The following is a 26,057-nucleotide window of genomic DNA, read 5'->3' as shown; positions in this document are numbered from 1 at the left end:
CGCCACATCTGCATGTTTAAAGTGTTATTATCCCACTTTATCGCCTGCCCACCTAGCAGTTCGAAAGCACCCCCGGGGGCAAGTAGATAAATAGGTACCGCTTACCAGCGGGAAGGTAAACGGCGTTCCGTGTGCTGCGCTGGCTCGCCAGAGCAGCGTTGTCACGCTGGCCACGTGACCCGGAAGTGTCTCCGGACAGCGCTGGCCCCCGGCCAATAGATGTGAGATGGGCGCACAAACCCCAGAGTCTGGCAAGACTGGCCCGTTCGGGCAGGGGTACCTTTACCTTTACCTATCCCACTTTATACAGTCGTGGCTTCCCTAAATTGGTAGTGTACAGCTCCCCAGGGAATTGCAGTTTGTTAAGGGGTGCTGAGAGTTGTCAGGAAGCCCTCGTATTCCCCTCACAGAGTGTTCTGAATTTTTCGTCCGCAGGGCAAGTGGTGGAATTTCTGAGGAAAGCTGAATCCAAAGGGCCCCTCTCGTGCGACACGGTGCTGAAGATCTTTTATCAGACCTGCCGTGCAGTGCAACACATGCATAAGCAGAAACCTCCTATTATTCATAGAGATTTAAAGGTACAGAATCCGAAACAAGCTGAACGGCTGATTCATGCAAAGGAGGAGTTTGTTATGAATCCGGAGCAGCAGCCAGTAGCAAGTTATTTAATCTTTTCATAAAATTTATATACTGCTTGAGGGTAGAAAACGAATGAACCTAAAAGCAGTTTATAATATTTAGACTGAGTGTGTTTTGAGTTTGTCATGTAGTAAATGGAAAAGTATTGCATCGGATAATAATAATAATAATAGTAATAATAGTGGTAATAAAGTTATTATTTATACGCCACCCATCTGGGTGGGTTTCCCCAGCCACTCTTGGCGGCTTACAGCGTATAAAAACATAGTAAAACCTCAAATATTAAAAACCTCCCAATAGAGGGTTGTCTTCAGATGTTTTCTAAAAGTTGTCCATTTCCTTAGCATCTGATGGGAGGGCGTTCCACAGGGAGGGTGCCACTACCGAGAAGGCCCTCTGCCTGGTTGGCAAAAACATGCTACTAAATTATATTGGCTGAGAATAAAGAGGTGGGAGGATGTTAAGGATTGGTCATACATGTACGCAGCCCACAACTAAGTTAGTCGCAAGCTTAGCGGTGGGCACATATGGAAGTCCAAACCAAATGGTTCATAGAATGCTTTTATAACAGTCACTACATTTTAGATCTCTTGGGGCTGGTTCATACAGCCAGCCATATGGAAACATTCTTGTAGTGCAATCCCTAATTAAAAGTAGTCTGGGAAATATTGATAGCTACATGGTGTTTATCGCATCTTTCGTTGTACTTTATTCCATTAGGCTAATCTAAGAAGCAGCGTTCGCTGCTCTCCAGAGGGAAGGCCTCTTCTAAAATAAACACACGTATTAGGGAGTGTGAACAGTGCAGCCAGTACAGAATTGATAAATCTTGTGCACTTTGATGCTGTGAACTTGGAGGATATATGCATGAAAAGCTGCCTTTTTTAATATAAATGTGTGTCCGCTGAATGTGCACCCTTAAACTCCCCACTTGATTGTCCGTACAGATAGAAAATATGCTGATGAGTAACCAAGGAACAATTAAACTGTGTGACTTTGGCAGTGCAACAACCATAGCACATTACCCTGACTACAATTGGTCTGCACAGAAAAGAGCAGCGGTTGAAGAGGAGGTGAGAAACCTGATACTCTGATTTATTTTCAATGTTTTGTAACTCTAGGCCTTTTGGTATCCCTTAAATCCATTAGATCAAATTCTGTTGCAGTGGAAATTACTTGGAAATGTTATTGGGGTGGGGGCATTCTTTTCCTGGTCCTATACAAGACATTCTTAAACTACTGCTGTAATAAAATAGTAGCCTTCAGCTGTGTATGGCTGCAAGCCTGTACACATTTAACCTGGGAATAAGCCCCACTTCATTAGATTGTGCTGTCTGCTAAGAAGCACCACATAAAGTGTCCTTTTCTCTCCGAACCACAGCACAAATACTACATCTCTTGGGTACTTCGGTCTTCTCTGTTGGTTAAGGCTGAATATATTTCGTTCAGATAACGTAAAAGTCGTGTCCAAAAGTTCTGCATTCGGTTTCCAAAGTGAATTGTGAGCCAAGCTGCCTGTGTCGCCCTGATTTGTATAACATTACTTCTGAGAGCTGCTTTTCAGAAACCTGGAACGCTTTTGGCAAGGGCTGGTAGAATAGCATCAGGCACCTGAATTTAGGGAGCAGCAATCTTAGAAGAAAATCAGGGAGCCATGATCTCTGGTGCTGCAGTGCCCTCTCCTAGTCACCAGGGGCCACTATATTTTGCTGGAGCTTCATGATAGCTTTTAAGGCAGTGCTACATGAAGGAGTAAGGGATGCGGGTGGCGCTGTGGGTTAAACCACAGAGTCTAGGACTTGCCGATCAGAAGGTCGGCGGTTCGAATCCCCGCAATGGGGTGAGCTCCCGTTGTTCGGTCCCAGCTCCTGCCAACCTAGCAGTTCGATAGCACAAAGTGCAAGTAGATAAATAGGTACTGCTCCAGCAGGAAGGTAAATGGCGTTTCCGTGCACTGCTCTGGTTCGCCAGAAAGCGGCTTAGTCATGCTGGCCACATGACCCGGAAGCTGTACGCCGGCTCCCTCAGCCAATAAAGCGAGATGAGCGCCGCAACCCCAAAGTCGGTCATGACTGGACCTAATGGTCTGGGGTCCTTTCCCTTTACTTACATGAAGGAGTTTGCAGTGGTCTGTCAACTGGCCATGTGGGAACAGGAGGATTGCAAATTTACTGGTCACAGGGTCATCAGGTTGTAAAACGCGAGTGGTGGTGGTGAACTCTCAAAAGGGTGGTCCATTTACTACAGGCCTCTGAAATCATTCCCAGAACAGCATAATGCTGCTTACAGGTTTTTGAAATATTGAGTGGTATATAAATGCATTTAATAAATGAATAAATAACCAAGAAACAGATCAAAGAAGATCCCTCTTCTTTGAGAGTTCCCTGCCGCATCCCATGGCTTGTAAGAGGAGGATATTGCTGTCTACATATATATCCAGTCTAACAGACTAGGTTGGCAGGAGCTGGTACAGAGCAATGGGAGCTCACCCTCTTGCAGGGATTTGAACCATCGACCTTCTGATTGGCAAGCCCAGTGGCTCAGTGGTTTAGACCACAGTACCACCCGCGTCCTAGCCAACCTAGCAGTTTGAAAGCATGCCAGTGCAAGTAGATAAATAGGTACCGCTGTGGTGGGAAGGTAAACGGCGTGTCAGTGCGCTCTGGTTTCCGTCACGGTGTTCTGTTATGCCAGAAGCAGTTTAGTCCTGCTGGCCACATGACCCGGAAAGCTGTCTGTGGACAAACGCTGGCTCCCTCGGCCGGAAAGTGAGATGAGCGCCACAACACAACTCCATAGTCGCCTTTGACTGGACTTAACTGTCCAGGGGTCCCTTACCTTTACACCTGACAGACTACTAGTACTGTACTGTACTGTACTGTACTTAGAAACAAGAATTGACTTTCACATTGATTTCCTGAGTGTTAATCTTGATTTACATGCCACAAAGACAAAAAATCATTTTGTTTCTTTTTATTAGTTGCTGCTGCAGGAGTTACAGAAACTCAAATTTGGCATACAGATTGTTTTGATGAAAATCAAAGCATTTTGTGCTTGGGTTGCTCTAGTTTCCTTTTAAATTTTATTTTGTGTCTGAATCTCTGCTAAGTGTATATAAGAAGAAAAATGCCTTTATTTTGTGTGTCTGCAGATCACAAGGAACACAACACCAATGTATAGGACTCCTGAAATAATAGATCTATATTCAAACTTTCCAATTGATGAAAAACAAGATATTTGGGTAAGCATTTTCTTTATACGTAGATTAGACCTTGCGTGATACCTTATTTCTGAATATTTTCTGGAATTTGTATTTGTTTAGGGAATTTCTGCCCTCCATTTCATCCCAAGGTGGTTCATAGCAAACCAATAAAGCATACACAATAACACCACTGCAATACAGACGTTAAAACTTCAAAAATGTGGTAGTGACTTAATACATATAATAAACAAACAAACAAACAAACAACAACAAAACAAAACAAAACACCTTTTGCTCCTGATACTCTTTCCTTTGGTTAAATATTATTTATCAGTTCTAAAGCACCTAACATTTCACTAAGCACCGTACAGATTTAAAAACAAGGCAGTCCTTGCCCACAAGTTTTCAGTCCAATAAAGCATACAACACACAAGGAAAAGGGATAGAGAAGGAAGAGGAAAACAGGCAAGCTTACATAGTTCTTAAAATGTGACCACCTTAAACAAACAGTTCAGGGAAAGGAGGAGCCAAAGGCATCTAGAATTTCTCAGGTGAGCCAATGGAGTGTGTGCTGTTACCTTTTTCTCTGTTGGCTAGTGTTGTAGTCGTGAAAACCTCTCACTCCTTTATTAGGAATGGGTGAGTTCACTGTTAACACTTTCACCAAATCAGACCCAATAGCGTGAAACCCTTGAAATCAATTGACCTAGTTTAACCTTGTCCATTTAATTTCTTCGGTTGGACTGCCCTGACATTGGAAGCAACCTGAAGTGCTTTAAGCTACCAAACACTGTGCATTGAATTAAAAATAGACAAGACTGTGCCAAATCATCTGGAAATTTACAAGGACAACACAACACAATGAACTGGAGGAAAAGAGACATATAAGCAAGCACACAGATTTTTCAAGACCATTGGGAATGTTAAAGCCAAACAGGGATAGGAGGCTTGCATTTTTATTTAAGTGATTGGGGGGAGCCAGTGCAGTTTCTAAGGAAGTACAGCTAAAAGAAAAGAGGTATTTGGAAGTAATTTCTGGCTATACTCTCCGTTTTTCTAATTGAAGCTGGGAAGGAAGAGGGAGAGGCGGGAGAGAGAATAATTCTTTTGTTGATGGATTTGATAGAATGTACTGATAGGAATGCCTTAAGCACAGTGCAGTGAACAGCAGACAATGTTCCAGCCTTACTGGTGAATGCATTGTGAATACATTGTAGGGACGCGGGTGGCGCTGTGGTCTAAACCATTGAACCTCATGGGCTTGCCGATCAGAAGGTCGGCAGTTCAAATCCCCGCGACGAGGTGAGCTCCCGTTGCTCTGCCCCAGCTCCTGCTAACCTAACAGTTCAAAAGCACACCAGTGCAAGTAGATAAATGGGTACCGCTCTGGCTTTTGTCACGGTGTTCCGTTGCACCAGAAGCGCTTTAGTCATGCTGGCCACAAGACCTGGAAAGCTTTCTGTGGACAAACGCCGGCTCCCTTGGCCTGAAAGCAAGATGAGCGTCACAACCCCATAGTCACCTTTGACTGGACTTAACTCTCCAGGGGTCCTTTACCTTTTACATTGTGAATACATGGGAGCATGCGCAGTACAGATCTTGTCCTGAGGCACTCAGGATCAGTTTGTGGGGAAGGACAGTAGCTCAGTTTGTAGAGCATCTGCCGTGAATGCCATAAAGTCCCATGTTCAGTACCTAGAAGTAGAAGAAGAGTTTGGATTTGATATCCTGCTTTATCACTACCTGAAGGAGTCTCAAAGTGGCTAACAATCTCCTTTCCCTTCCTCCCCCACAACAAACACTCTGTGAGGTGAGTGGGGCTGAGAGACTTCAAAGAAGTGTGACTAGCCCAAGGTCACCCAGTAGATGCAAGTGGAGGAGCGGGGACGCGAACCCGGTTCCCCAGATTACGAGTCTACCACTCTTAACCACTACACCACACTGACGCTCTGCCTAGTGACTCCCAAGTAGGGCTAGGAAAAGGTGCTGTCTGAAAGCCTGGGGAGCCGCTGCCACTCAGTGTAGACGATACTGAGCTCGATGGACCAGTGGTTTGACTCCATATGGGGTGGTGAAAGCAGCAGGGGAATACGTAGAACTGATGGGCAGGCAGATTGTTCTGTATTGCTCTGCTGAGTGTCAAGCTTACCAAAACTTATGTACTTGATGAGGAATCGATTCAGTGCTTATATGCACATCTTGCTCAGTTTTGACATGATCGCCTGCGTTTTCTGTCCTCATCATCTCTGAGAGAGCGGATTAAGATTCCTGGGTTAGAGAGCAGAATGTGGGAACTGCTGAAGTGTTACGATTATTGGTCACTTTTTTGCTGCGGCAGCGACTTTCAATATTTTAAGCAAAAAACAAACACATACGCACATTATAACCAGTATATATATTTTTAAGTGAACTGCGTTAAAACATCTCAGCCAAACAAATAGGCCATAGATGGTGAAAGGCCTGATTGAAAAAGGCATGTTTTTGCCTGGCGCCTAAAGAGAGAGCAGGAGCCACCATTGGAAAGGCCCGTTCTCGTGTTGCCACCCTCTGTTGTGTTGTGGTCGAGATACAAACTTAGGATGGCAGCCAAGGCTCATTGGTATCCTCTTTCATTGGCAGGGCTCAATCTGGGAAGCCAACCCATGGTTTCATGTGGGATTTTAGCCAGGATTGAGGCAACAAACTGCGGTTAGCACTCATTATGGCTGCATGGCTGCAGCAGATCATCCAATGCTGTAGTCTGCTCCGAAGTAATTGAATACCATAGGTTATTGGGTGAAATGAAATAATAGCTCCCATAGCTGATTCGATTTAAGCTTGAACAACTTAACTATTTAGGAATTTGGGGAGGTTTTGTTTTGTGTGTGAACTTCTGCATTCTTCCCCTGCAGGCACTGGGTTGCATCCTCTACCTGTTGTGCTTCAGACAACATCCATTCGAAGATGGAGCTAAGCTTCGAATAGTCAATGGAAAATATTCAATTCCTCAGAATGACACAAGATACACAGTGTTTCATGATCTCATTCGTAAGTTTAAGACTGTGATGCTAAATTCACTTGGGGCAAATGAAAGGGGAATGAACTGATAATTTTGTATGGATTTAAGGTTCTTTTTGTTTGTTTCCTCTGTAAAAATGCACCTATGTTTTTTTAAAAAAAAAACAGTTTCTGTTCATGTAATTAATGGGAAATGACAGTATACATGCAGGTTGAAGAGAAAATCCATGAATATAAGAAATTAGAAGTGGCAGTGAAGTTAACCGTTCCACCTTTTTATTATTTGAGTCTAGTGTTGACTTTATTCCAGTACACAGGTAGGGGATTTATGGCCCACCAGATGATGTGTACTACAACTTCCATCAGCTCAAGCCAGCATGGCCAGTGATCAGAGAATTCTCAGCTATTCACAGTTCGAAGCCCTTGATCACTGAAACAATTAAAGCCACATTTTGTGGTATAACTGAAGTTATGCAAATATTCATTAGCCAGGTCTTTTACCCATTTTGAAAGTCTCTTTGGATGACTGGCAGGATAGAAATCTTAGGGCAGGGGAAACCAGAAATTTGTTTTTGAGGTCTGCAGATTAAACCCCTGTTTCAATAATCTGTTGTGTCATTTTATTAGGATCGAGTCTGAAAGTGAATCCGGAAGAGAGGCTGTCCATCACAGAGCTTGTGAATCAATTGCAGGAGATTGCAGCTGCTAGAAATGTGAACCCAAAGTCCCCTATCACAGAGGTATTTGGAGCTATTGAGCAAAGCCTTATGGTTTGGGGTCCTCTGCACTGAAACTCCAAATTGCCCATTGAAGATGCGCCAATGTTGGAATAAGGCAAATAGATTGGCGTGTTTCGTACAATTCTTCCAAAAGCAATGTTGTCAAATAAATTCTGTTCTGTTTCCCATCCTCCTGACTCTGATCTCAGAAGTCATGGAATAAGGGGAATGAGTAGCAGGTATAGAGAAACCCCAACTTGGTGCCCCTCAGCATTTTGGACTACAATTCCCATCATCCATGGCCCATTGGCTATGGAGACTGAGGCTAACGGAGGCAGTTGGTGGGCATGAGTTTGGGGGAGGCTGGTAGAGAGCAAGATCTGCTTCATTTCTAGTCATCTTGGCATTTGCACGTGAATAATCTTTTTTATTATTTCTGGACTGCTTGAAATATAAGTGCTGATCAAACTTTGCAACATTCCCTTCCCGCAATCTACCAAACACATTTGGTGCTCCACATACAATGTGACGTTTGTGTCGGATTTCAACCCTTCCTTCAGGAGAAACTGGCCACTCTCCAGGCACCCGGCTTGATCTCCTGTTGACCTCCCTGTCTGCATTCCCGGCAAGACCCAGGCAAGGTCGAGATTGGCGATCCTCCTCATGCGCGAGGAGAACACACCACTCTTCCCTGCCCCCAGGGGCAGGGGAAAGAGATAGACAGAAGCGTATTTACATGCCTTTATTTCTGTCTTTGCAGCGTTACAGAGAAACACGTCTGCTCTCTTCAAACTCCAATAGCAGAGAGACAAAATCCTCCCATACTTCCTGTACAGCTCATATTACACTGTGAGCTAATTCCGGTGCTTTGCACTGTGAAAAGACTGTCCCTTTGTTTCCCACGGAAACAGTCCCAACATTCCCATTTATGTTTTGCTTCCAAGCTGCTAGCTCGTGGTCGCATTGCTCCTTTTCTGTAACAGTTTGCACCCTCTTGTAAAGTAGATCAGTTCTATCTCTGTATTGCAGAAGAAGCAATATGAGGTTGGGCCGATAGGAAATTGAGAGGGTGACAGTTTGCCTAAAGCTACCTAGCGAGATTGCTTTTGGAGGGCAGAGTTGAAACAAGGACTTTGCTGGTGTAGAGACTAAGAGCTTGAGCTGCAGTCTTGAGCCTTTTTGGACCTGGACTCTCCTCGGACCACTGTGCTGTGTTATGGACCCTCTTTAATACACACACACACAAACACATTTACAGTGGTACCTCTGGATGCGAACAGGATCCGTTCCGGAGCCCCGTTCGCATCCTGAGTACAACATAACTTGCGTCTGGGCGTCTGCATCTGGGCGGATTGCGTTTTGCCGCTTCTGCGCATGTGTGTGACGTCATTTTGAGCATCTACGCATGTGCGAGCGGCAAAACCCAGAAGTAACGCACTCCGTTACTTCCGGGTCGCCACGGAGCGTAACTTGAAAACGCTCAACCTGAAGCATATTTAACCTGAGGTATGACTGTACTGTAAATATTGACTTTTCTCCAGCTTTGATGAGCTATCTTGGCAAGTATAGCTTGTCATGCAGCGCTGCAGGAAGTGGTATGTGCTGACATTTCCTCTTCCAGAGTAAAGGAGCATTATCCTTCGTACTTAATTGACCTCCGTATAAATATTTCTGTTTTTTTCACCTCAATTAATTTTTCTGCCAACTTCATTAGATGAAAAACTCAAATGAATAAAATAGAGAATCGTGGCGGAACCCATTTTATGGCTGGGATACAATTTGTTTGTGGATCCCCCCTGGCAAGTGGCTTTAAGATGCTCTGTATTTCTTGTACCCTTTGGTGGGGTGTGTGTTTGAAAGAGATCAAAGTGCTAATTCTGGAAATGGCTGGTTTTTCTTTCCAGCTCCTTGAACAAAATGGAGGCTATGGAAATAACGCTCTGCCTAGGACATCTTCAGCTGTAGTAACACAGAACTCAAAGCCAGCAGGGCAGCTCAACAACATGTACAATGCAGGTATATTCCCAAATATCCCCCCCCTTTTTTAAAAAAATCAGAGCTTCAAAATATGTGAGATCTCCCAGTACCATGTCTGGTTGTACTTCTTGGCAATTTCTTTTCCGATCATTTGTTTAATAATGGGACTAAGCCTTTCTAAAGAAATGCAAAAATATAGGAGAGAGTTTAAGTGTACCACCAAATTGTTTGACACTGAAGCTAATAGACTGAAATTGTGCTCAGTTACTTTTCTATGCCCTTGGCTCTTAGGTCTGACGGTAGCCGAATGTGACCAGACTTACAGCGGATTCTTTGATATTCTTAGGGGCGGGACGGAGAGGTTTCTCACAAATATCAAGGACACATCTTCGAAAGTTATTCAGTCTGTGGCCAAGTAAGTAGAACTGTAACTGTGCTGATAAAGGGAATGCAGATCCACAAACATCATTCACCTCTCCCTCAGTGCATTGGGTATTTTATGTACTGTGTCTTTCCCGCCCCCACATGTGGTTTTTAAAAAGAGATGGCCTTCTCCAAAACTTGTGAAAAAGCAGGAAGGGGTGGGTTATGATAGGATCAGCGGATGAATCTCTGCTTTGGGCACTATCCTGATTCAAGATATTGTGGTTATGTGGTTTTGGAACTTCCAAAACATTTGGAAACCAAGGCGTGGCTTCCGGTTGGCTTTGGGAAGCTCCTGCAGCCAATCAGAAGCCACGTCGGACATTCGGGTTCCAAAGAACGTTCGCAAACCGGAACACTCACTTCCAGGTTTGTGGCGTTCGGGAGCCAAAGCTTTCGACTCGCAAAGTGTTTGGGATCCAAGGTACGACTGGAAGAGGCATTGTATGTGTGCAAAGTTGTGTACATCACTAGGAAAAGCTGCTTTAAAATAATAATCCCTAACCTGGTTTATACTGCAAATGTTACATTATTGGAGAGGTTTGAGCTCTCATACTGAGAATATTGTACTGACACAACCACACAAGTTCAGGACAGAACTAGATGCAATAGGGAGCATAAGGTCTGCTGCCCCACTCAGCAGCAAGGTTTCTGGTTTCACTCCTACCCTTCTGTTTCATGCAGTGCAACTTGGCACTGTGACAACCTGCAATTCCATGCCATCTGGTCTACAGACCACCTGCTAAAAGCAAGTGGCAACGTGGGATCCTAGCCAAGATAGGTTAAGAAATATGTAATATCCCAGTAGCTGAATGTTTAGAAGGAACATTTGAAGCATAGCAGTTTCTGATTGGCTTGACTCCCCCACCTGTAAAAATAAACTTGTGAAAGGCACAGAAATCCCCATCTGCCGAGCCTGGCAAGCTCCAAATATTATGGGATGTTCCAAATTAGCTTGTTTATTTAGCTGTTTTTATATTGCCTTTCAGGACCAAAAAGGGGTGCCTCACAATTAAAAGCGTAACTATTTAAAACCTAAAACAGTAACTATAAAATGTAGCGCATAGATAAAGTGCAGTAATTAGAATCAGTAAGTTCATTCATTTTAAAAGCAGATTGGAATGGTGAAGTTTTTAAAGACTCAAGTTCACAGCCAGACACACAGCTGGGTGGAATGTCCCAGGGACAGGGCTACCACTGAAAAGGCCCTGTCTCTTGTGACTGCCATACTTCAGTTTGTGGTGCAAAAGAAGGGAAAAGATGGTGCTTAACATATGTATGGTTTGTTTCTTTCTTTAAGTAAAACATGAGCTTATTATAAATACAAAGAATAGTACAGCTCTAAATCCATAAGGATCAACAGTAAACCTGGCATTTAACATGCAATTGCCAGCTCATTTAAAGACTACCTGGAATAAAAAAAAGTTAGGAACCGGTCCCTACAAACTAAAATTATGGAACAGATTAGCTACTTTTGGGGCGTGTGGGGAGAGAGGGAGCACACAACCATGGGGCTACCATAGGAAAATTCTTGCTACTGGAAGCTGCCAGTCTAGCTTCGAGACAGCTGAGGAACTCAAGAGTGCGCCCCCCCCCCGAATATAAGCCAGCCTAACCCATCCTCTGGTGTCCTCCTGGCGATGCCAGACTACAACTACCCTCAACCTCAGCCAGCATGACCCATGTTCACGTATGCTGGGAGTTGTGGTTCCAAATATCTGAAGAGCCTCAAGGTTAGTAGAAGGGATTCTCCAACACCCTGCTTCCCTGCAGTTTTAAATATAAGAACTGGTATAGTTAATCACGTACGGAAGTTTACCAGAACCCAGTGGAACTCTTGCAACATGGGTGCCCCATGGTGAAGGTTGCGTCTATAATCACAGTGCAGTTTTGGGTGTCTGCAGTGTGCTTGTGTTCTGGGTTCGCCAGCCTTTATTTACCTTTCCTGTTCGGATGATCGGCAGCCACTGCAGCTGGAAGGCATCCGTGGGGTTTGGGCGCACAATTTCCCAGCTGAATGCAGAGGCATAGCATAGGGGGGGTGGGGGGGGGCACATTGCCCCAGGCACTGTTTTTGGAGGGGCGCATGAGCTGTTGCGTCCTTCTCGTGCCACTCTCCAGCTGGAGGGTGGCTTGAGAAGGACGCAGCAGGCATGCACCCTGCCAACCCTGTGCCGCTTTTGCGAGTCCCAGAAAGCGGTGCTGGGCTCCCAGGGTGATGTCGACTGCATCGGCCAGCTGGGCTCTGCGCTGCACAGCTGGGCAGGTGGAGCAGCGCAGCCCTGCTTAGCTCCAGTGGGTGGGGGTCACTCCAGTGGCATGCCCCACCCTCATGGTCACTGCAGGCACCCACCCCAGGCACTACCAAAAAACGCTTTGCCATGGCTGAATGGTTATTTATAGCATGGATTCCCCATAGTACTGTACCTACATGTATACTTCTATGGGAGAAGGCAGCATGGGAGAACTGGCAGAAAATGTTGATTTTGGGGGTAGGGCATTCCTCTTGCCCCTGGCACCCATCAGCCGAGCCTCTGTAGACCAGTGTTCCCCAACCTTGGGCCTCCAGCTATTTTTGGACTACAACTCCCATCATCCCTTGCTAGCAAGACCAGTGGTCAAGGCTGATGGGAATTGTAGTCCAAAAACAGCTGGAGGCCCAAGGTTGGGGAACACTGCTGTAGACAGAGACTATGGAGAGGGAAAGTCCTTGTCACAAGGCACTTAGCTATTAGCTATTATTAGCTATTATTAGCTATTAACACTTATGTACAGTGTTTTTCTGTGTATAAGATGCCCCCATGTATAAGACTCCCCCTATTCTTGGGGACTCCAAATTAAGAAAACACCCCTAAGTGCTACCCGTGTATAAAATGAGCCCATAGCTGTCAACCTTCTCTTTTTTTTGTGGGAAATTCCCTTATTCCAGCGCCGTTTCCCATTGCTTCCCGCTGCTATCCCGGATTGTTAGATCCCTCGTAGACTGTCCCCGGGACAGGTGAGGCTGCTGATCCCTTATTTTCGAGGCTGCTGAGCCCTTATTTTCAAATCTGAAAGTTGATAGCTATGGACGAGCCCCAGTTTTAAACCTAATTTTTTGGTAAAAAAAACACCCAGTCTTATACACGGAAAAATATGGTACATTAAACTTATAGAGAGGCTTGAGGCTTATTACTGTGGAGTGATTATGACCTCAAGGTTAAGGTAACCAATGGTAAGCCATCTTCCATTCACCTTTTTCATGATGCAGTTTTTGTCGGTTACCCAAGGGCAGAGGCCTCATAGGCCCAAGGGTAGATCAGCCGGCCCTCCTCCCATCTTCCTGCTCTCTCCCAAGTGTGGCGCTTGAATGCTAGCCGCCGTCTTCTGCCAGAGAGAAACCCCTCTGGGATGGACTGGAACCGTCTCTTTCAAGCAGGGCCTTTCCTGGGCAAGGTGAAAAAGCTGACACTTCAGTAAAGGTCTTTTGAGGGCCCAGGTGTGGATGGACTTGACCATGGGGAACTGGTTAGTGACAGTAGGGAGAATTGTATAGCACCTGAGTCGAATAAACCCAAACCAAAAGCAAAACTCCACTACAGAATTTGTGCTTGTTTAGTTCTTAATGAGCCAAACCGTATTGCTAGTATCCTCCGTGTTGAAATCATGCCGTGCAATAAATCAAAGGCTCTTGTATGTACGTATTATGAACGTGCATAGTAAAAAACTACATTTTTCCACTGCAAAATGGTGAGCTATTGTGGTAATCTATAAAACCAAAGCAAAGGGTTTGGCATGAATTTTCTGTTCTCGCTGTTAAAGCTGATGCCATATTTAACTTATAGATACCTGCTTGCTCCCCAAAAGAAGTAATTTGCATGAGCAGCATAAAGGTTTATTTATGCTTTTATATTGGCTTTCTTAACACACACCCCTTCACCACAAGGCCCCTGGGCAGGTTACAACAACATAGCACACTGCAGCTTATATCTTTTTAGCTAAAATATATTTTATCTCTGTTGAGGCCCAGATCCGGAGAACTATGCATGAGCTGCACACTTTGAAAGAGGTCTTGTAGCTGGTGTTTGCTTGTTGCTCTTTCTTTGTAACATGGCGCTGAAAGGAGTTTTGAATAGCAGACTTGCTTCCACCCTCACCCCCGGTATTGCTCTAAAGAGCAGACAGAATGCCTTCCAAGGAAAAACAGGAATAAATAGAAATCCCAATGCCTTTTGGGTTCGCTAACAATAATTTTTGGAATCCATTTTAAGTAATCTGGGACACCATAGATGATGAAAGGTCTTATGTCTGAGGTTTGTAATTCTGAAACTGCAGTTTCCATATTGTTAGTATGAGATAATTTCCAAACTGTGAAAATTGTCACTTGCACCATAACCATATGGAAGCAAACTGATTTGAGACTGATGGTGTGCCAAGTAAACATGATATTGGGGGTAGGTAGGCAGGGAGATCCACTGTCTCTGTGCAACTGGCACATATCACTGAAGTGCAACATGACTAACTAGCCTCAGTGGGGTATTAGGAACATTCATGCAAATCGCTTTTGAGCTAAATGAAATGCCATTCCCTTGACTCCCGATGAGGTTTCTATGTTCTGTGTCAATGTTGCACTTGCTTAACGCTCCTTTCAGTCATGATATGAATTGATTGGATGTATAGTATCACTTGAAGCTCAAACCTTAAATTGCTTCTTATTTTCTTTAGATATCTTGCCATTAAATGCTTTTCAAAGCAATGCAAACAAATGAAACTGCAATGGCTGGTGCTCTTTTTATTTATTTTTTTAGGTTCCTAGCATTAATGGTTTTCATTACCTATAGTAGTGTTTTCCTAATGTGACTTAAGGCATTCGTTAAGGAGGGAAAGCAAGATTTGTTTTTCAGAGGGTTATGAGATGGTTGTTTTGGAGAGGGCTTTCTCTCGTTCTCTTTTTATTTTGCATCTTGATTTTGCGTGTGACGCTTATTTCCTTGCCCATTTTTCCCCCCTCCTTCAACTTTCATCAATCCATGCCCACGTTCTTAGCAGTCCAAGGTAAATATGCCTCAATTGTCTGTGTTCTCTGTGTTGCATGCTAACAGGATTGTTCTGGTCTTAACCTGCTAACGTTAACTATGTCATACTGAGAAGTTTCTGAACTCTCAAGTTATACATAAGAGATGACACGCTAATTGTGGTCAATGCATTGGCCCCTACACATTGGTAGACCTACAACAATATGAATAAAGGAATTGCCCTGTAGCTGCCGGATTTCATTCTACTTAAGTATCTTTTGATAGTCTTAATACATGTATAACTTCAGAGCTTCTGGTTTTGTTTTTTGTTTTTTTTAAAAAACAAATCTGCCAAATTTCTACATCTTTTTTTCTCTTGATGCTCTAGGAGGCTTAGTTTGGTCAGAATTGAGTATGCACTTCTGGAGTTAACTCTGAATGTATTACTTCTGGTAAATGAGTCACCATAGCCACTAGAGGGCCAAGAAAATTTGTGTCCCGGGCTTTTTAGACTCGTCTACCCATCTGAAACCAAAGGGACACATTGGTTGCCAGATGTGAAATGTGTTGGCATTATTTTTAGCTGTCGTACCCCACTACAAAATCAGTTTAGTAGGGGATGCTGTGGGGTAAGGGGGAAAGTCCCATTGCGCTAGCAGACGTCTTTCCGCAACCACAATAACTTAGCTGAATCCTGCCCTACATCTCTTAGTCCAGTTCAGTGCCAGATTTACATATAAGCTAAACAAGCTACTGCTTAGGGCCCCATTCTCTTGGGGGGCCCCCAAAAAATTAAAGGAGAAAAACCCTGGATGTACATTTCCAAAATATAAGATAAAAAACAAATAAAATAAAACCTACATACAGCAACAGCGTTTTGTGTTGTATAGGCTTCTATGATGTAAGTAATGGGCCCCACATATGGCATATATTGAACACAAAAAAACAGTGACAATTTGTTGTTGACAAAGGAGAGCTGGACATATAAAGGGCCCCATTACCTTCAGTAGCTTAGGGCCTCATCAAACCTAAATCCGGCCCTGGTCCAGATAGCAGCTAAGGAATGATTGGGAGACAAGTTTTAGCTGGTCTTAATATGCAAGGCAGGTTTCGGTGCATATTGAAGAAATGGAAGCAAAATGTCGCAGGGCAGGGCACACAGGGTGGTGGAACTAAAGAGAATTAAACTTCAACGAAGCGTTTCATATGGACTTGGACCACAAGTGTGAGTGCTTAAAAGAAAGTCGGTGTCCTTTTCTAAAAGCACCTGTGTGTGTGATTGACTGACAGTACAGTCAAACCTCTGTTGTCGAACGTAATCCAATCCGGAATTGGGAACATTCGACTTCCGAAACGTTCAGCAACCGAGGCGTGGCTCGTTCGGGTTCTGAAAAATGTTAAAAAACCAGAGCATTTACTTCTGGGTTTTCGGCATTCAGGAGCCGAAACGTACGATAACGGAGGCTTTCAGGAACTGAGGTTTGACTGTACCTAGCTGGCAACACATAAACCTATTCTAGTTTAGGAATATTCTTTCTTGTTGAGTGGAGACACACAAATCTGATTAAAAAGTAGTGGAATAGAAGACTGGACTCACCAGCTGAACTAAACATTCAGCAAAATGGACTCCACCCAGGGACTGTACTGCACTGGACTGTAAATGAAGGGGTGGGAAATAACTGTATTTTTTAAAATTGCTTTCTCTGTGTGCACACATATGTGCAAACACAACTTTCTATACACTGTGGAAAGGACTAGACTACAACTGCCATCCCCAATGTGCAAATTTTCTACTTGCTGGGAGTTTTCATAACATAAACAGGGATATTTAAAAAGTGAAACTTACCCCCATGCCCCCACCCTGCCCAGCAGTCTTCAACGGCTTTTGTTAAAAGAAGGAAACTTGTGCCTTCCCTGTGTGTGGGAAGTTTTTGTATCTTAAGGTTATCTGTTTGGAGAGTGGGCACGGGTTGTGCTTGCTCTGTAGTATTTTGCCTCCACAATATTTCTTTAACAGTGCCAATCCTCTATTTCAAATTATAAACACACTTATCTCTATTAAGGAGTCTAAAGGATACCTGTGGTTCTGACCTAGGTTAACCCGCTTCTGTTCAATTCTTCTCATTTCTGTTTGCTTGCGACTGATACACCTTTATGCTGGTTTATCAATAGTATTTTGTGTATTTCCACTTAAAGTGCTAATCCATCTCTCTTAGTTCAGCTCTCTTTTAAGGGAGGCTCTATCTGTGCACTCATGAATTAGTAATGTCTTTGTTTTTTGCTTAACCATAGAGCAGGGCAAGGGAACCTGGTGCCCCCCCCAGATGTTGTTGGACTCCAAATCCCAGCAGCCTCAGCCAGACAGGCCAGTGGTGAGGAATGATGGGAGTTGTAGTCCAATATTTTGAGGGCCACAGATTCTAAAGCTCTGCTGTAGAGACTTTCCTAAATCTTTCCCCCTCTGTGTAAAACCATAGACTTAACTAGTTACTAGTGGCCAAGTGAAGCATAAACGGGGTTAGGTGAGTCATCATTGTGGGAACCTAGAAAAGCCCCAGAAATCATATTTTGTTTGAACCCTCTCCAAAAGTGGTAGAAGAATGAGAGGAGTCATCAAAATTGTATTGCTTTGTGTAGTCTTAATTCTTATTTTTATTTTAGTAAGCCGTGTACACACTCCTACATCTAACCCCATCAGTTCATTGCCAGATCCTCAAGATGCTACACTGACTCGGCAGATCTGAGAGGGGGGAAGCAGCTTGTCCATTTCATATTGGTGGTGAACCTTGGCCTCAGCATTGGGCCATCTGTAGCTGTTGGCTCAGTGACACCAATAATGTGCCCCTGGGCATGTGGATTGCAGAAGGACCATACAAGGGGCATATTTGAGTCAAGGCTAGCAGAGAGCTTTAATATTGCCCATGAGCCTCCTGCACAACATAGTATATGAACTTTCCCTGTTAGCTCCAGAGGTGGGAAAGATGATTCAGTCATTTGCCACTATTCATTGCAGCAAGGAGGGGAAGGAGAGCAGGGTGTATCTGCCCACTTCACCAAGTCAAGGAAGCTTCTACAGCTGCTGCGGCTTGAAGTCAGTGCTGCAGTAACCATGGGAATAATGGGATATTAACCTCACAAACCTTTCATGAAGATAAGTCTTCCCCATCCGAGTGCCCCCAGGCGTGGGGACTACAACTTCCATCATCTTTGACTATTGGCCATGTTGACTGGTAGCTGAGTTGACCTGTAGTCCCATACATCTTGAGGGCATGAAGTTGGGGAAAGCTGATGTAGATCATTGGGAATAGTCTTCTCTCTCTCCCCCCCCCCCCGCCTGCCCCCCATAAGAATTTTCGTAAGTCTGTTGCCTTAAGTATTCAAAACATTCAGTTTCAGGATGTTTGATACATCTCACATTCTGCCCAGGAGACAGAGAGCTTCATGAATGGGACAGTTCCGTCTGCTTGCTAACTTACGCTGCTGTGCTAGATTCTTTAGATACCTTCTATAATTCGGAAATTTGAGACAGATGTAGGAGAGACTCTCCAAAGGTGGGTGGGAGGTGTTGGTATTCCAACTAGAAGGGCAAGGAAGCTGGCATAGAGAACCTAAGTAAGGTAGCTCCCATCCTGAAAACTCCATTTTCGAACCAGCCTAGAGATTCTGTAGTTTTAACTTGAGTATTCCTCTTTTATATTTCAGTTATGCCAAGGGGGATTTGGATTTATCATACATCACTTCCAGAATTGCTGGTATGATAAGATCATCCGTTATCAAATTGCATATTCTAGCTGCTTTTATGAAAACAAAGGCTTGAGCCTCTGCTATCGTTTTATTTCTTCTTCCTTCCCAGTGATGTCCTTTCCGGCAGAAGGTGTTGAGTCTGCGATAAAAAATAACATAGAAGACGTGCGGTTGTTCTTAGACTCGAAACATCCCGGACGCTATGCTGTCTACAATCTGTCTCCGAGAACGTACAGACCCTCCAGATTTCACAATAGGGTTTGTAAGCCAGTGCTGCTTTGCCACTGTTCCTTTTGCCATTGAAATGTCTTCTTCTTTTCCAGTAGAAACTCGTAACCTGGTGCTTCCTTGACATGTGGGAAGCTGTAAGAGTTGCTAGGATGTCCTCTGCCTGCTTGGCTTCCCTGTACAAATGAGAGAATATTTTGGGAATGGTTTGGACTGTTTCCAGAATGCTTTAAAAATGTTTTTGGTATTGATGTGTTTAGTGCCCTGGGCTCCTTCAGAAGGAAGGGCAGGATACAAGTTCAATAATAATAATAATAATAATAATAATTATTATTATTATTATTATTATTATTATTATTATTATTATTATTATTTCTGGCCTTTGGCCATGTTGGCTGGAGGCTGGCTGAGACTGATGTAAGTTGTAGTCCAAAACATCTGGAAGCCACCAGGTTAGTGCAATTGTGTGTTCATATTTCACTTCTTTGTGGTTGACTGGTAGCCTCTGGATTTAGATGGGGAAACCCGGGCAGAAATCATCGCTGTGATAGTTCCTCAATGGCCTTGGGCGAATCACAAATCCCTCACCCTTCTTGCAGCATTGTAGTAAAATGAAACATTCTGCTTATACCCTGAGCTGCTTGGCTAAAATAAATGATAAAACATGTGAGAGAGACATATTTTATCACACCCTGCTTTCTTATGACAGGGGTGTTAACTCCTTTCAGAAAATTGGGAAAGGGCGACGTGCAGGTTCTGGTTTCCGAAAAAGCGTGGAAATGGGTTTAGAGCAGCAGTATAAACAGATGCCATGAGACCAAAAGAAGACCTTAAAAAAAAATATACCTATACCTATATCAGTGCAACACTTTAATCTAAATTGTGTTATGTTGCTAAATCATGAGGACGATTGGAAATGTGCAGAAATTCAGCAAGGTTAGCCTAGCATCTTTCTGTAGTACATTCTTAACATCATGAAACAGATGGCAGGTCGTCACATGCCTGCTAAGCTGCTGAGCTTCCTTTTATGAAATTTGCAAAATATAATTGAGGGTTCAGAGTCTGAAATAGCACGTCTTGGCTTTGGTCATCTTGTCTGCTTCTGGAGATCTTTTTTGGGGTGGGAGGAGTTGAATATTTATTTCATTTGTTATATAGCAGGCTTGAAAGCTATACAAGTTTCTGATTAAAATTAGTTAAATCCATGCACCCCACCCTGTACTGTCTCTAAAACAGGTGTCTGAATGTGGCTGGCCAGCAAGACGTTCGCCAAACCTTCAAAACCTTTATAGCATTTGCAAGAACATGCATTTATGGCTGAAGCAAGACCCAAAGAACGTTTGCATTGTGCACTGCCTTGTAAGTAGCAACAGGTCTTGAAATGCCCCTGTAGCTCCAACAATACAAGAAAGTTGGAAAGAAATGTTGACTCAAAATCCTCCACAAATGGATAGGTTGAGTGGGTTGGGGGGGCAAATAGAATGGTTTTAAAAACTAAGAGTTGTAGATTGCAAAGAGAAGAGAGATGCCATAACTTAAAAGTCAACATTTGAAAGGTGATAGGATAGGATTGGAGGAGAAACCACAGAGCAGCTGATCCACTTGGAATTTCAACTCCACCACCCCCAAACCCAGTTAAACGTATACAGAAAATGGAGAATTTGAAGTAATAGGGAAGTTGGGACTTAACCAAACTGCATCAAAATGTCTAAGGAGTATCTGTACTCTGTTCCTGTCACTGGAACAAAGAGAGCTTTCTTCCTCCCTCACAGACCAGAGCTTGTGCCTAATTGCTCGTGAATTCGGTAGTGGACTTGTGACATTTCTTTGATTGAAAACATTATCCAAGAGCTGGTATATAATAAATGACATTTTCCCATCAATAGCTACTGTTCCTACCCTTGTATCTTTTTTTTTTTTTGGTAGGACGGAAGAGCCGCATCAGCCGTCGTCGTGTGTTCTTTCTTATGTTTCTGCCGTCTGTTCACTACGGCCGAAGCCGCTGTTTATATGTTTAGCATGAAGCGCTGCCCGCCAGGCATTTGGCCATCCCATAAGAGGTGAGCAATTGTTCAGTTGTTCATTGAAGCTGTGTTCTCCTTTTTTGTTTTTTACAGAAGCCCTGATAAATGGAGATAGATGGAAGATTTTAAAAAGAAAGACCGGGGTGTGTGTGTGTGCATCTCATGCAGACATTACATACTACATTGATTTTTTTTGAATTGCATCAAAGGGCTCTACCTCTCCCACCTCTGGCTAAGCCTAAATATATTGGGGGCCCTCTTATAGATGTGAATGGCGTCTGGGGCTCTGTGAGGATCAGAGTCCAGCTGGCATGGCCCTCATTGCCCCTTCCATTGATAGGACTTGAATATCTGTGTAGTGCTTACTTGAAAGCACTTCACAGATCAGCTGCATGATCCGGTGTGGTTGGTTCATTCTTTAGTGAGCAGGAAACAAGTGCCACTCACCTGTTTGCCTGGAATAATTGCTGTTTGCCCCAAGCAAGTAGCAAACTATGCAGAAGTTGCAAAATATGGCCCTTTTCTGTAAAGGGTCAATAATTATTTGTGTGAGCTTTAACTGTGCCCTATTAGGTATGCATTCAGTAAGGTACCCTTGTAAATAGCCGCTTGTTTGACTAACCATGACATGTAAAATCTCAACAATTTTATTTCCCAAAGTTAAAACCATGCTCAAGGTGGCTTACAATATATAAAAAAATTATGTAACTGCAAACATAACAGAAGTAGTCATAAACAAAACATTGAAAAGCACACAGACAAAGTGAACGATTTCCACATAAATCATAAAAGTATAAAGATTAAAATCAACAACAGTACCTCAGCCCAAGAGTCTGTTCAGCTGCCTCAGTTTTTGTGGCTGGAGCCCTATTCTTCAAGGCTAGGTGGAAAAACGGCCTGCAAGGCACAGAACATTTTCTAGGACTCATTTCCCTGGGCAGGGAAGCGTTTTAAAAATTGAAGAGAACTGCCCTTTTATTCTTTTCAGATAATCTGTGGGCCTCAAATGTTGGCATGTAACACATGTGGCTAGAGGGAGCAGGGAAGTATTCCTATGGACTAGAAACTTTTTGTGGACTTGCAAAGCTGTGAACGACCGACCAGGGTGTGCAGAGTTGAGTTCATAGTTTCACCGACTCGAAGCATTACGTTATTTGACTTCTGCTGCGACCTTGTTTCCACAGGTATATAGAGTACATGTGCGACATGATGGCTGAAGAGCCCATCATCCCCCACAGCAAGCCAATCCTCATCAAATCTATTGTCATGACTCCAGTCCCTCAGTTCAACAAGCAGCGCAATGGCTGCAGGCCTTTCTGTGAAGTTTATGTCGGGGACGAAAGAGCAGCCACTACCTCACAAGAATATGATAAAATGAAGTAAGTGGGTAGCGAGGCCTGAGTTTCTCAGGGGTCCGTGTTAATGTCATCTACAGTCCAGGCAGAAACTTCCCACTTAGCTTTTTCACCCTTAGCTTTCTTGTGTAGCAACTTGTGAGTAGCCCAGCTTCCTTTAAAACGTTCCTGCGAGAAGGAATAGGAGCCCTGTGTGCGTAGCTTGATGCAAGTTGCGTAGCCTTGCTGCCGCAACCCACCGTCTCGCACCCTCTGGGCTCCTTGGGGGTTGAAGAAATCAAATTGTAACCAGTTCAGTGGTACAGCGGTTCTCAAACGTAATCCATTCCATAAGACCGTTCGGCTTCCAAAACGTTCGAAAACAGAGGTACAAAGGGCAGTCTGCAAATTGCGTTGGGAAATTGAAAAAACACGCAGCGGAAGTTGTTCGACTTCCGAGGCGCATTCAAAAACGGAAGCATTTACTTCTGGGTTTTTGGCGTTCGGGTTCCAAAACTTTCGTCAATGGAGACGTTCGAGAACTGAGCCTGGCACCCTCCAGATATTGCTGGACTACAGTTCCCATCATCCTGACCTCTGGCCGTGGTGGCAGGGGATGATCGAAGTTGGAGACCGACAACTTCTGAGGGAGCGGGTCTGCGCATTCCTCTACCTGTGCCGTAATGTTTCTAAATTGCACTGCTGCATATTGACGTGCGATGCCTGGTTTTTCTTCCTCTCCCTTAGGGATTTTAAGATGGAAGATGGCAAAGCTTTGATCCCGTTAGGCATAACAGTCCAAGGAGATGTTCTCATTGTTATCTATCATGCCAGGTCCACTTTGGGTGGCAGACTCCAAGCCAAGGTAAGCAGAAAAGATAGAACTGTATTTTATTTTAATTTTGGTATGAAACTCCGCTGGGGTTCTTGAGGGATATTTTTACTTGCCATAGCACCCGATTCCTATTTCAGGCAATGCATTTGCCCACATGGCTGGACAAGACTGGTTATAGCTGCCCTACATCTGGAAAAGCAGAAGAGGAGAGAATGCTTCACATGCTTTTAATAAATTATAGAAGTAACAAAGGGAGTTCACTGGCCAAAGTCACTAATAATATCAGCAGGCAGGGAATATCTCTGGTGCAGTGCATGATATTGCATAACATTAATTGCTTCATTTCACATTATTTCTATTATATCTTATTTGTTTAATTAATTTTAGGTATTTAGATACCGCTCAATGCTCAGAACTTGTATGTGGTGTTCATAAAATGTGTTTTTTTTAAAAAACAACAACAGAGAATGAGAACAACTTAAAATTTATCACAAAGACAGAAATCATGTCCTGTCCTTTTCTTTCTTTCTTTGTATTGCTTTGCAAGATGGCATCAATGAAGATGTTCCAGATCCAGTTTCATACAGGATTTGTCCCGCGGAATGCCACTACTGTGAAATTTGCAAAGTACGTTGATAACCTGTTTGGTGATAACTTTCCCCAGCGTAATGGCAACAAGTACTCCCACTTTAACTGCAGAAGTAGTTTTGCAGTCGTGTGTGTGTGTGTTTTAAACTGTAGTTTTCTCTTTAACACTCTTCCTTAGCTGTGTATGGTAGTACCTCTGGCTACAAACTTAATTCGTTCTGGAGGTCCGTTCTTAACCTGAAACCACTCTTAACCTGAGGTGCCACTTTAGCTAATGGGGCCTCCTGCTGCCGCCATGCTGCTGGCGTGCGATTTCTGTTCTCATTCTGAGGTAAAGTTCTTAACCTGAGGTACTACTTCCGGGTTAGCAGAGTCTGTAACCCGAAGTGTTTGTAACCCGAGGTGTTTGTAACCCCGAGGTACCACTGTACTTTGTCTCTGAGCTATCACAGCATTGTAAGGTGAATTGGAATTAAGGGCTCAGCCTCAGGCTACAGATTGCATGGCTCAGCCCCTTTTCATCCTGTGTGCAGAGGCTCCCCACCAGAGCTGTTTGTTGCTTCTGACAACTCCAAACATGGGTTAAGCGGGTAAACCTGTAGGCACTCTGCATTTGGGACTCTAAAAATTATTCATGAGCTGCTACAAGTTGGCATTGACCTGCGTTGATGATTGTCGAGCGTAATAAACCAAACACATGGGTGGGTAAGGCGAGTTTGTATCAGTCCATGTGACCTAAGAAACTGGATAGAGCATCCATTATGGCTGCCTGTTATTCTATTTGGTACCCCCAAATCAATATCAACCACTCAAGGCCCTGTTACCTTGAGACCCTGACTTCCCCACAGCTGCGTAGGGTGTTTGTTGGACTAAGGTTCCAACAGGTGCCCTCAGCATATTTAGAGGGGAGATACCTGGGAATTCCCCCTATGGAACGCAGGTGCATTTATGGATGCAATCAGGATGAGGATGTTGTGCATAACTTTCTGCTTTGTCCCTTATATTCAATGCCAGAGAAATTTTTTTATCATCTGTTCTTGACTGTCTCTCAGACCAGTCCCCCCAGGAGGGGACAGTTGAGTTCCTAGCCAATAAATATCTCCAGGTGACAAATCTGGTAGCCAAGTTAGCTCTGGCAGCTTAGAAGCTCCGTTCTAGATATGTTTAAAAAGGTAAAGGACTCCTGACAGTTAAGTCCAGTCGTGAACAACTTGGGGGTTGCGGCGCTCATCTCGCTTTACTGGCCGAGGGAGCCAACGTTTGTCTGCAGACAGTTTTTCTGGGTCATGTGGCCAGCATGACTAAGCCGCTTCTGGCGAAACCAGAGCAGCGCACGGAAACGCCGTTTACCTTCCAGCTGTCGCAGTACCTATTTATATACTTGCACTTTGACGTTTTTTCAAACTGCTAAGTTGGCAGGAGCTGGGACCGAGCAACGGGAGCTCACCCCATCGTGGAGACTCGAACCGCCGACCTTCTGATTGGCAAGCCCTAGGCTCAATGGTTTAGATCATAGCGCCACCCGGGTCCCCTAGATATGTTAATGCTTCCTAATTTTAAAACCTCATGCTGTAAATTTTTATGTTTTTAGCTTTTATAGGTCATGTTGTGTGATTTCAGCTTTGTTCTTATCATCTGCTGTACATTGTAAAGGCCTTTGATTATATACAATTGATTGATTGATTGATTGATTGAATTTGTATCCCATTGGCTTCACTGTGGCTTGCACAGAATACCTTCCCTGTGGATTGTGGTCTAATTCATTGCCATCGTCAACTTGTGTAAAATTGCTGCAGGTACGATCTGGATGCGTGTGACATTCAAGAGAAATATCCGGACTTGTTCCAAGTGAATCTGGAAGTTGAAGTAGAGCCTCGGGACAGGCCCAGCACTGAGCGAGCCCCCTGGGATAACTTGAACACCAAGGGTCTAAATCCCAAGATCCTGTTCTCCAGCCGGGAAGAGCAGCAAGAAATATTAACAAAATTTGGTAATGAGAAAAATGCTTCCAATTTTCTATTTGAGCGTTTTCAAAGGCTTCCGTTTCATATTATGGGGGGATTTATCTCCCCACTCCACCCCATTGCTTTTTTTTACCATGAGCTCTCATTTCTTCCATCTCCTTAACAGGTGGCATGTTCCTAAATTTCTTGCATTTGAACTTTTTGCCTGTTAGGTAAGCCTGAGCTACCTAGACAACCGGGGTCAACTGCCCAGTATGAAGCAGAAGCCTCCAAGTCAGAATCATCTCCAGAAGGTGCTCCCATGGAGTCGGACTCCCCACCGAGCAGCAGTGCGGAGGCAGATTTCTTCCACACACTGGACTGGCAAGGTAGGGTAAACCAATGGCTTC

General features: G+C 43.9%; 1 protein-coding gene across 2 annotated transcripts in view; it reads left to right on the top strand.

Annotated features, from left to right (window-relative positions):
* GAK (cyclin G associated kinase) overlaps positions 1–26,057 on the top strand; it is a 78,407-nt gene that overhangs the window by 30,044 nt on the left and 22,306 nt on the right. For both annotated transcript variants that reach the window (XM_082204579.1, XM_082204578.1), the window contains exons 5-20: positions 436–578; positions 1,587–1,712; positions 3,791–3,880; positions 6,733–6,868; positions 7,466–7,578; positions 9,462–9,573; positions 9,826–9,949; positions 18,654–18,703; positions 18,805–18,953; positions 20,160–20,282; positions 20,850–20,983; positions 22,132–22,326; positions 23,029–23,146; positions 23,664–23,743; positions 25,501–25,694; positions 25,881–26,036. In XM_082204579.1, the coding sequence (XP_082060705.1) occupies positions 436–578; positions 1,587–1,712; positions 3,791–3,880; positions 6,733–6,868; positions 7,466–7,578; positions 9,462–9,573; positions 9,826–9,949; positions 18,654–18,703; positions 18,805–18,953; positions 20,160–20,282; positions 20,850–20,983; positions 22,132–22,326; positions 23,029–23,146; positions 23,664–23,743; positions 25,501–25,694; positions 25,881–26,036 (2,043 nt within the window). The remainder of the gene's footprint in view (positions 1–435; positions 579–1,586; positions 1,713–3,790; positions 3,881–6,732; positions 6,869–7,465; positions 7,579–9,461; positions 9,574–9,825; positions 9,950–18,653; positions 18,704–18,804; positions 18,954–20,159; positions 20,283–20,849; positions 20,984–22,131; positions 22,327–23,028; positions 23,147–23,663; positions 23,744–25,500; positions 25,695–25,880; positions 26,037–26,057) is intronic.

The sequence above is a fragment of the Podarcis vaucheri genome (assembly GCF_965113315.1).
Source record: "Podarcis vaucheri genome assembly, chromosome: 17".
Classification (NCBI taxonomy): Eukaryota; Metazoa; Chordata; class Lepidosauria; order Squamata; family Lacertidae; genus Podarcis; species Podarcis vaucheri.
Note: the sequence above shows the minus strand (reverse complement) of the source record. Positions and strands in the feature narration are given on the sequence as shown.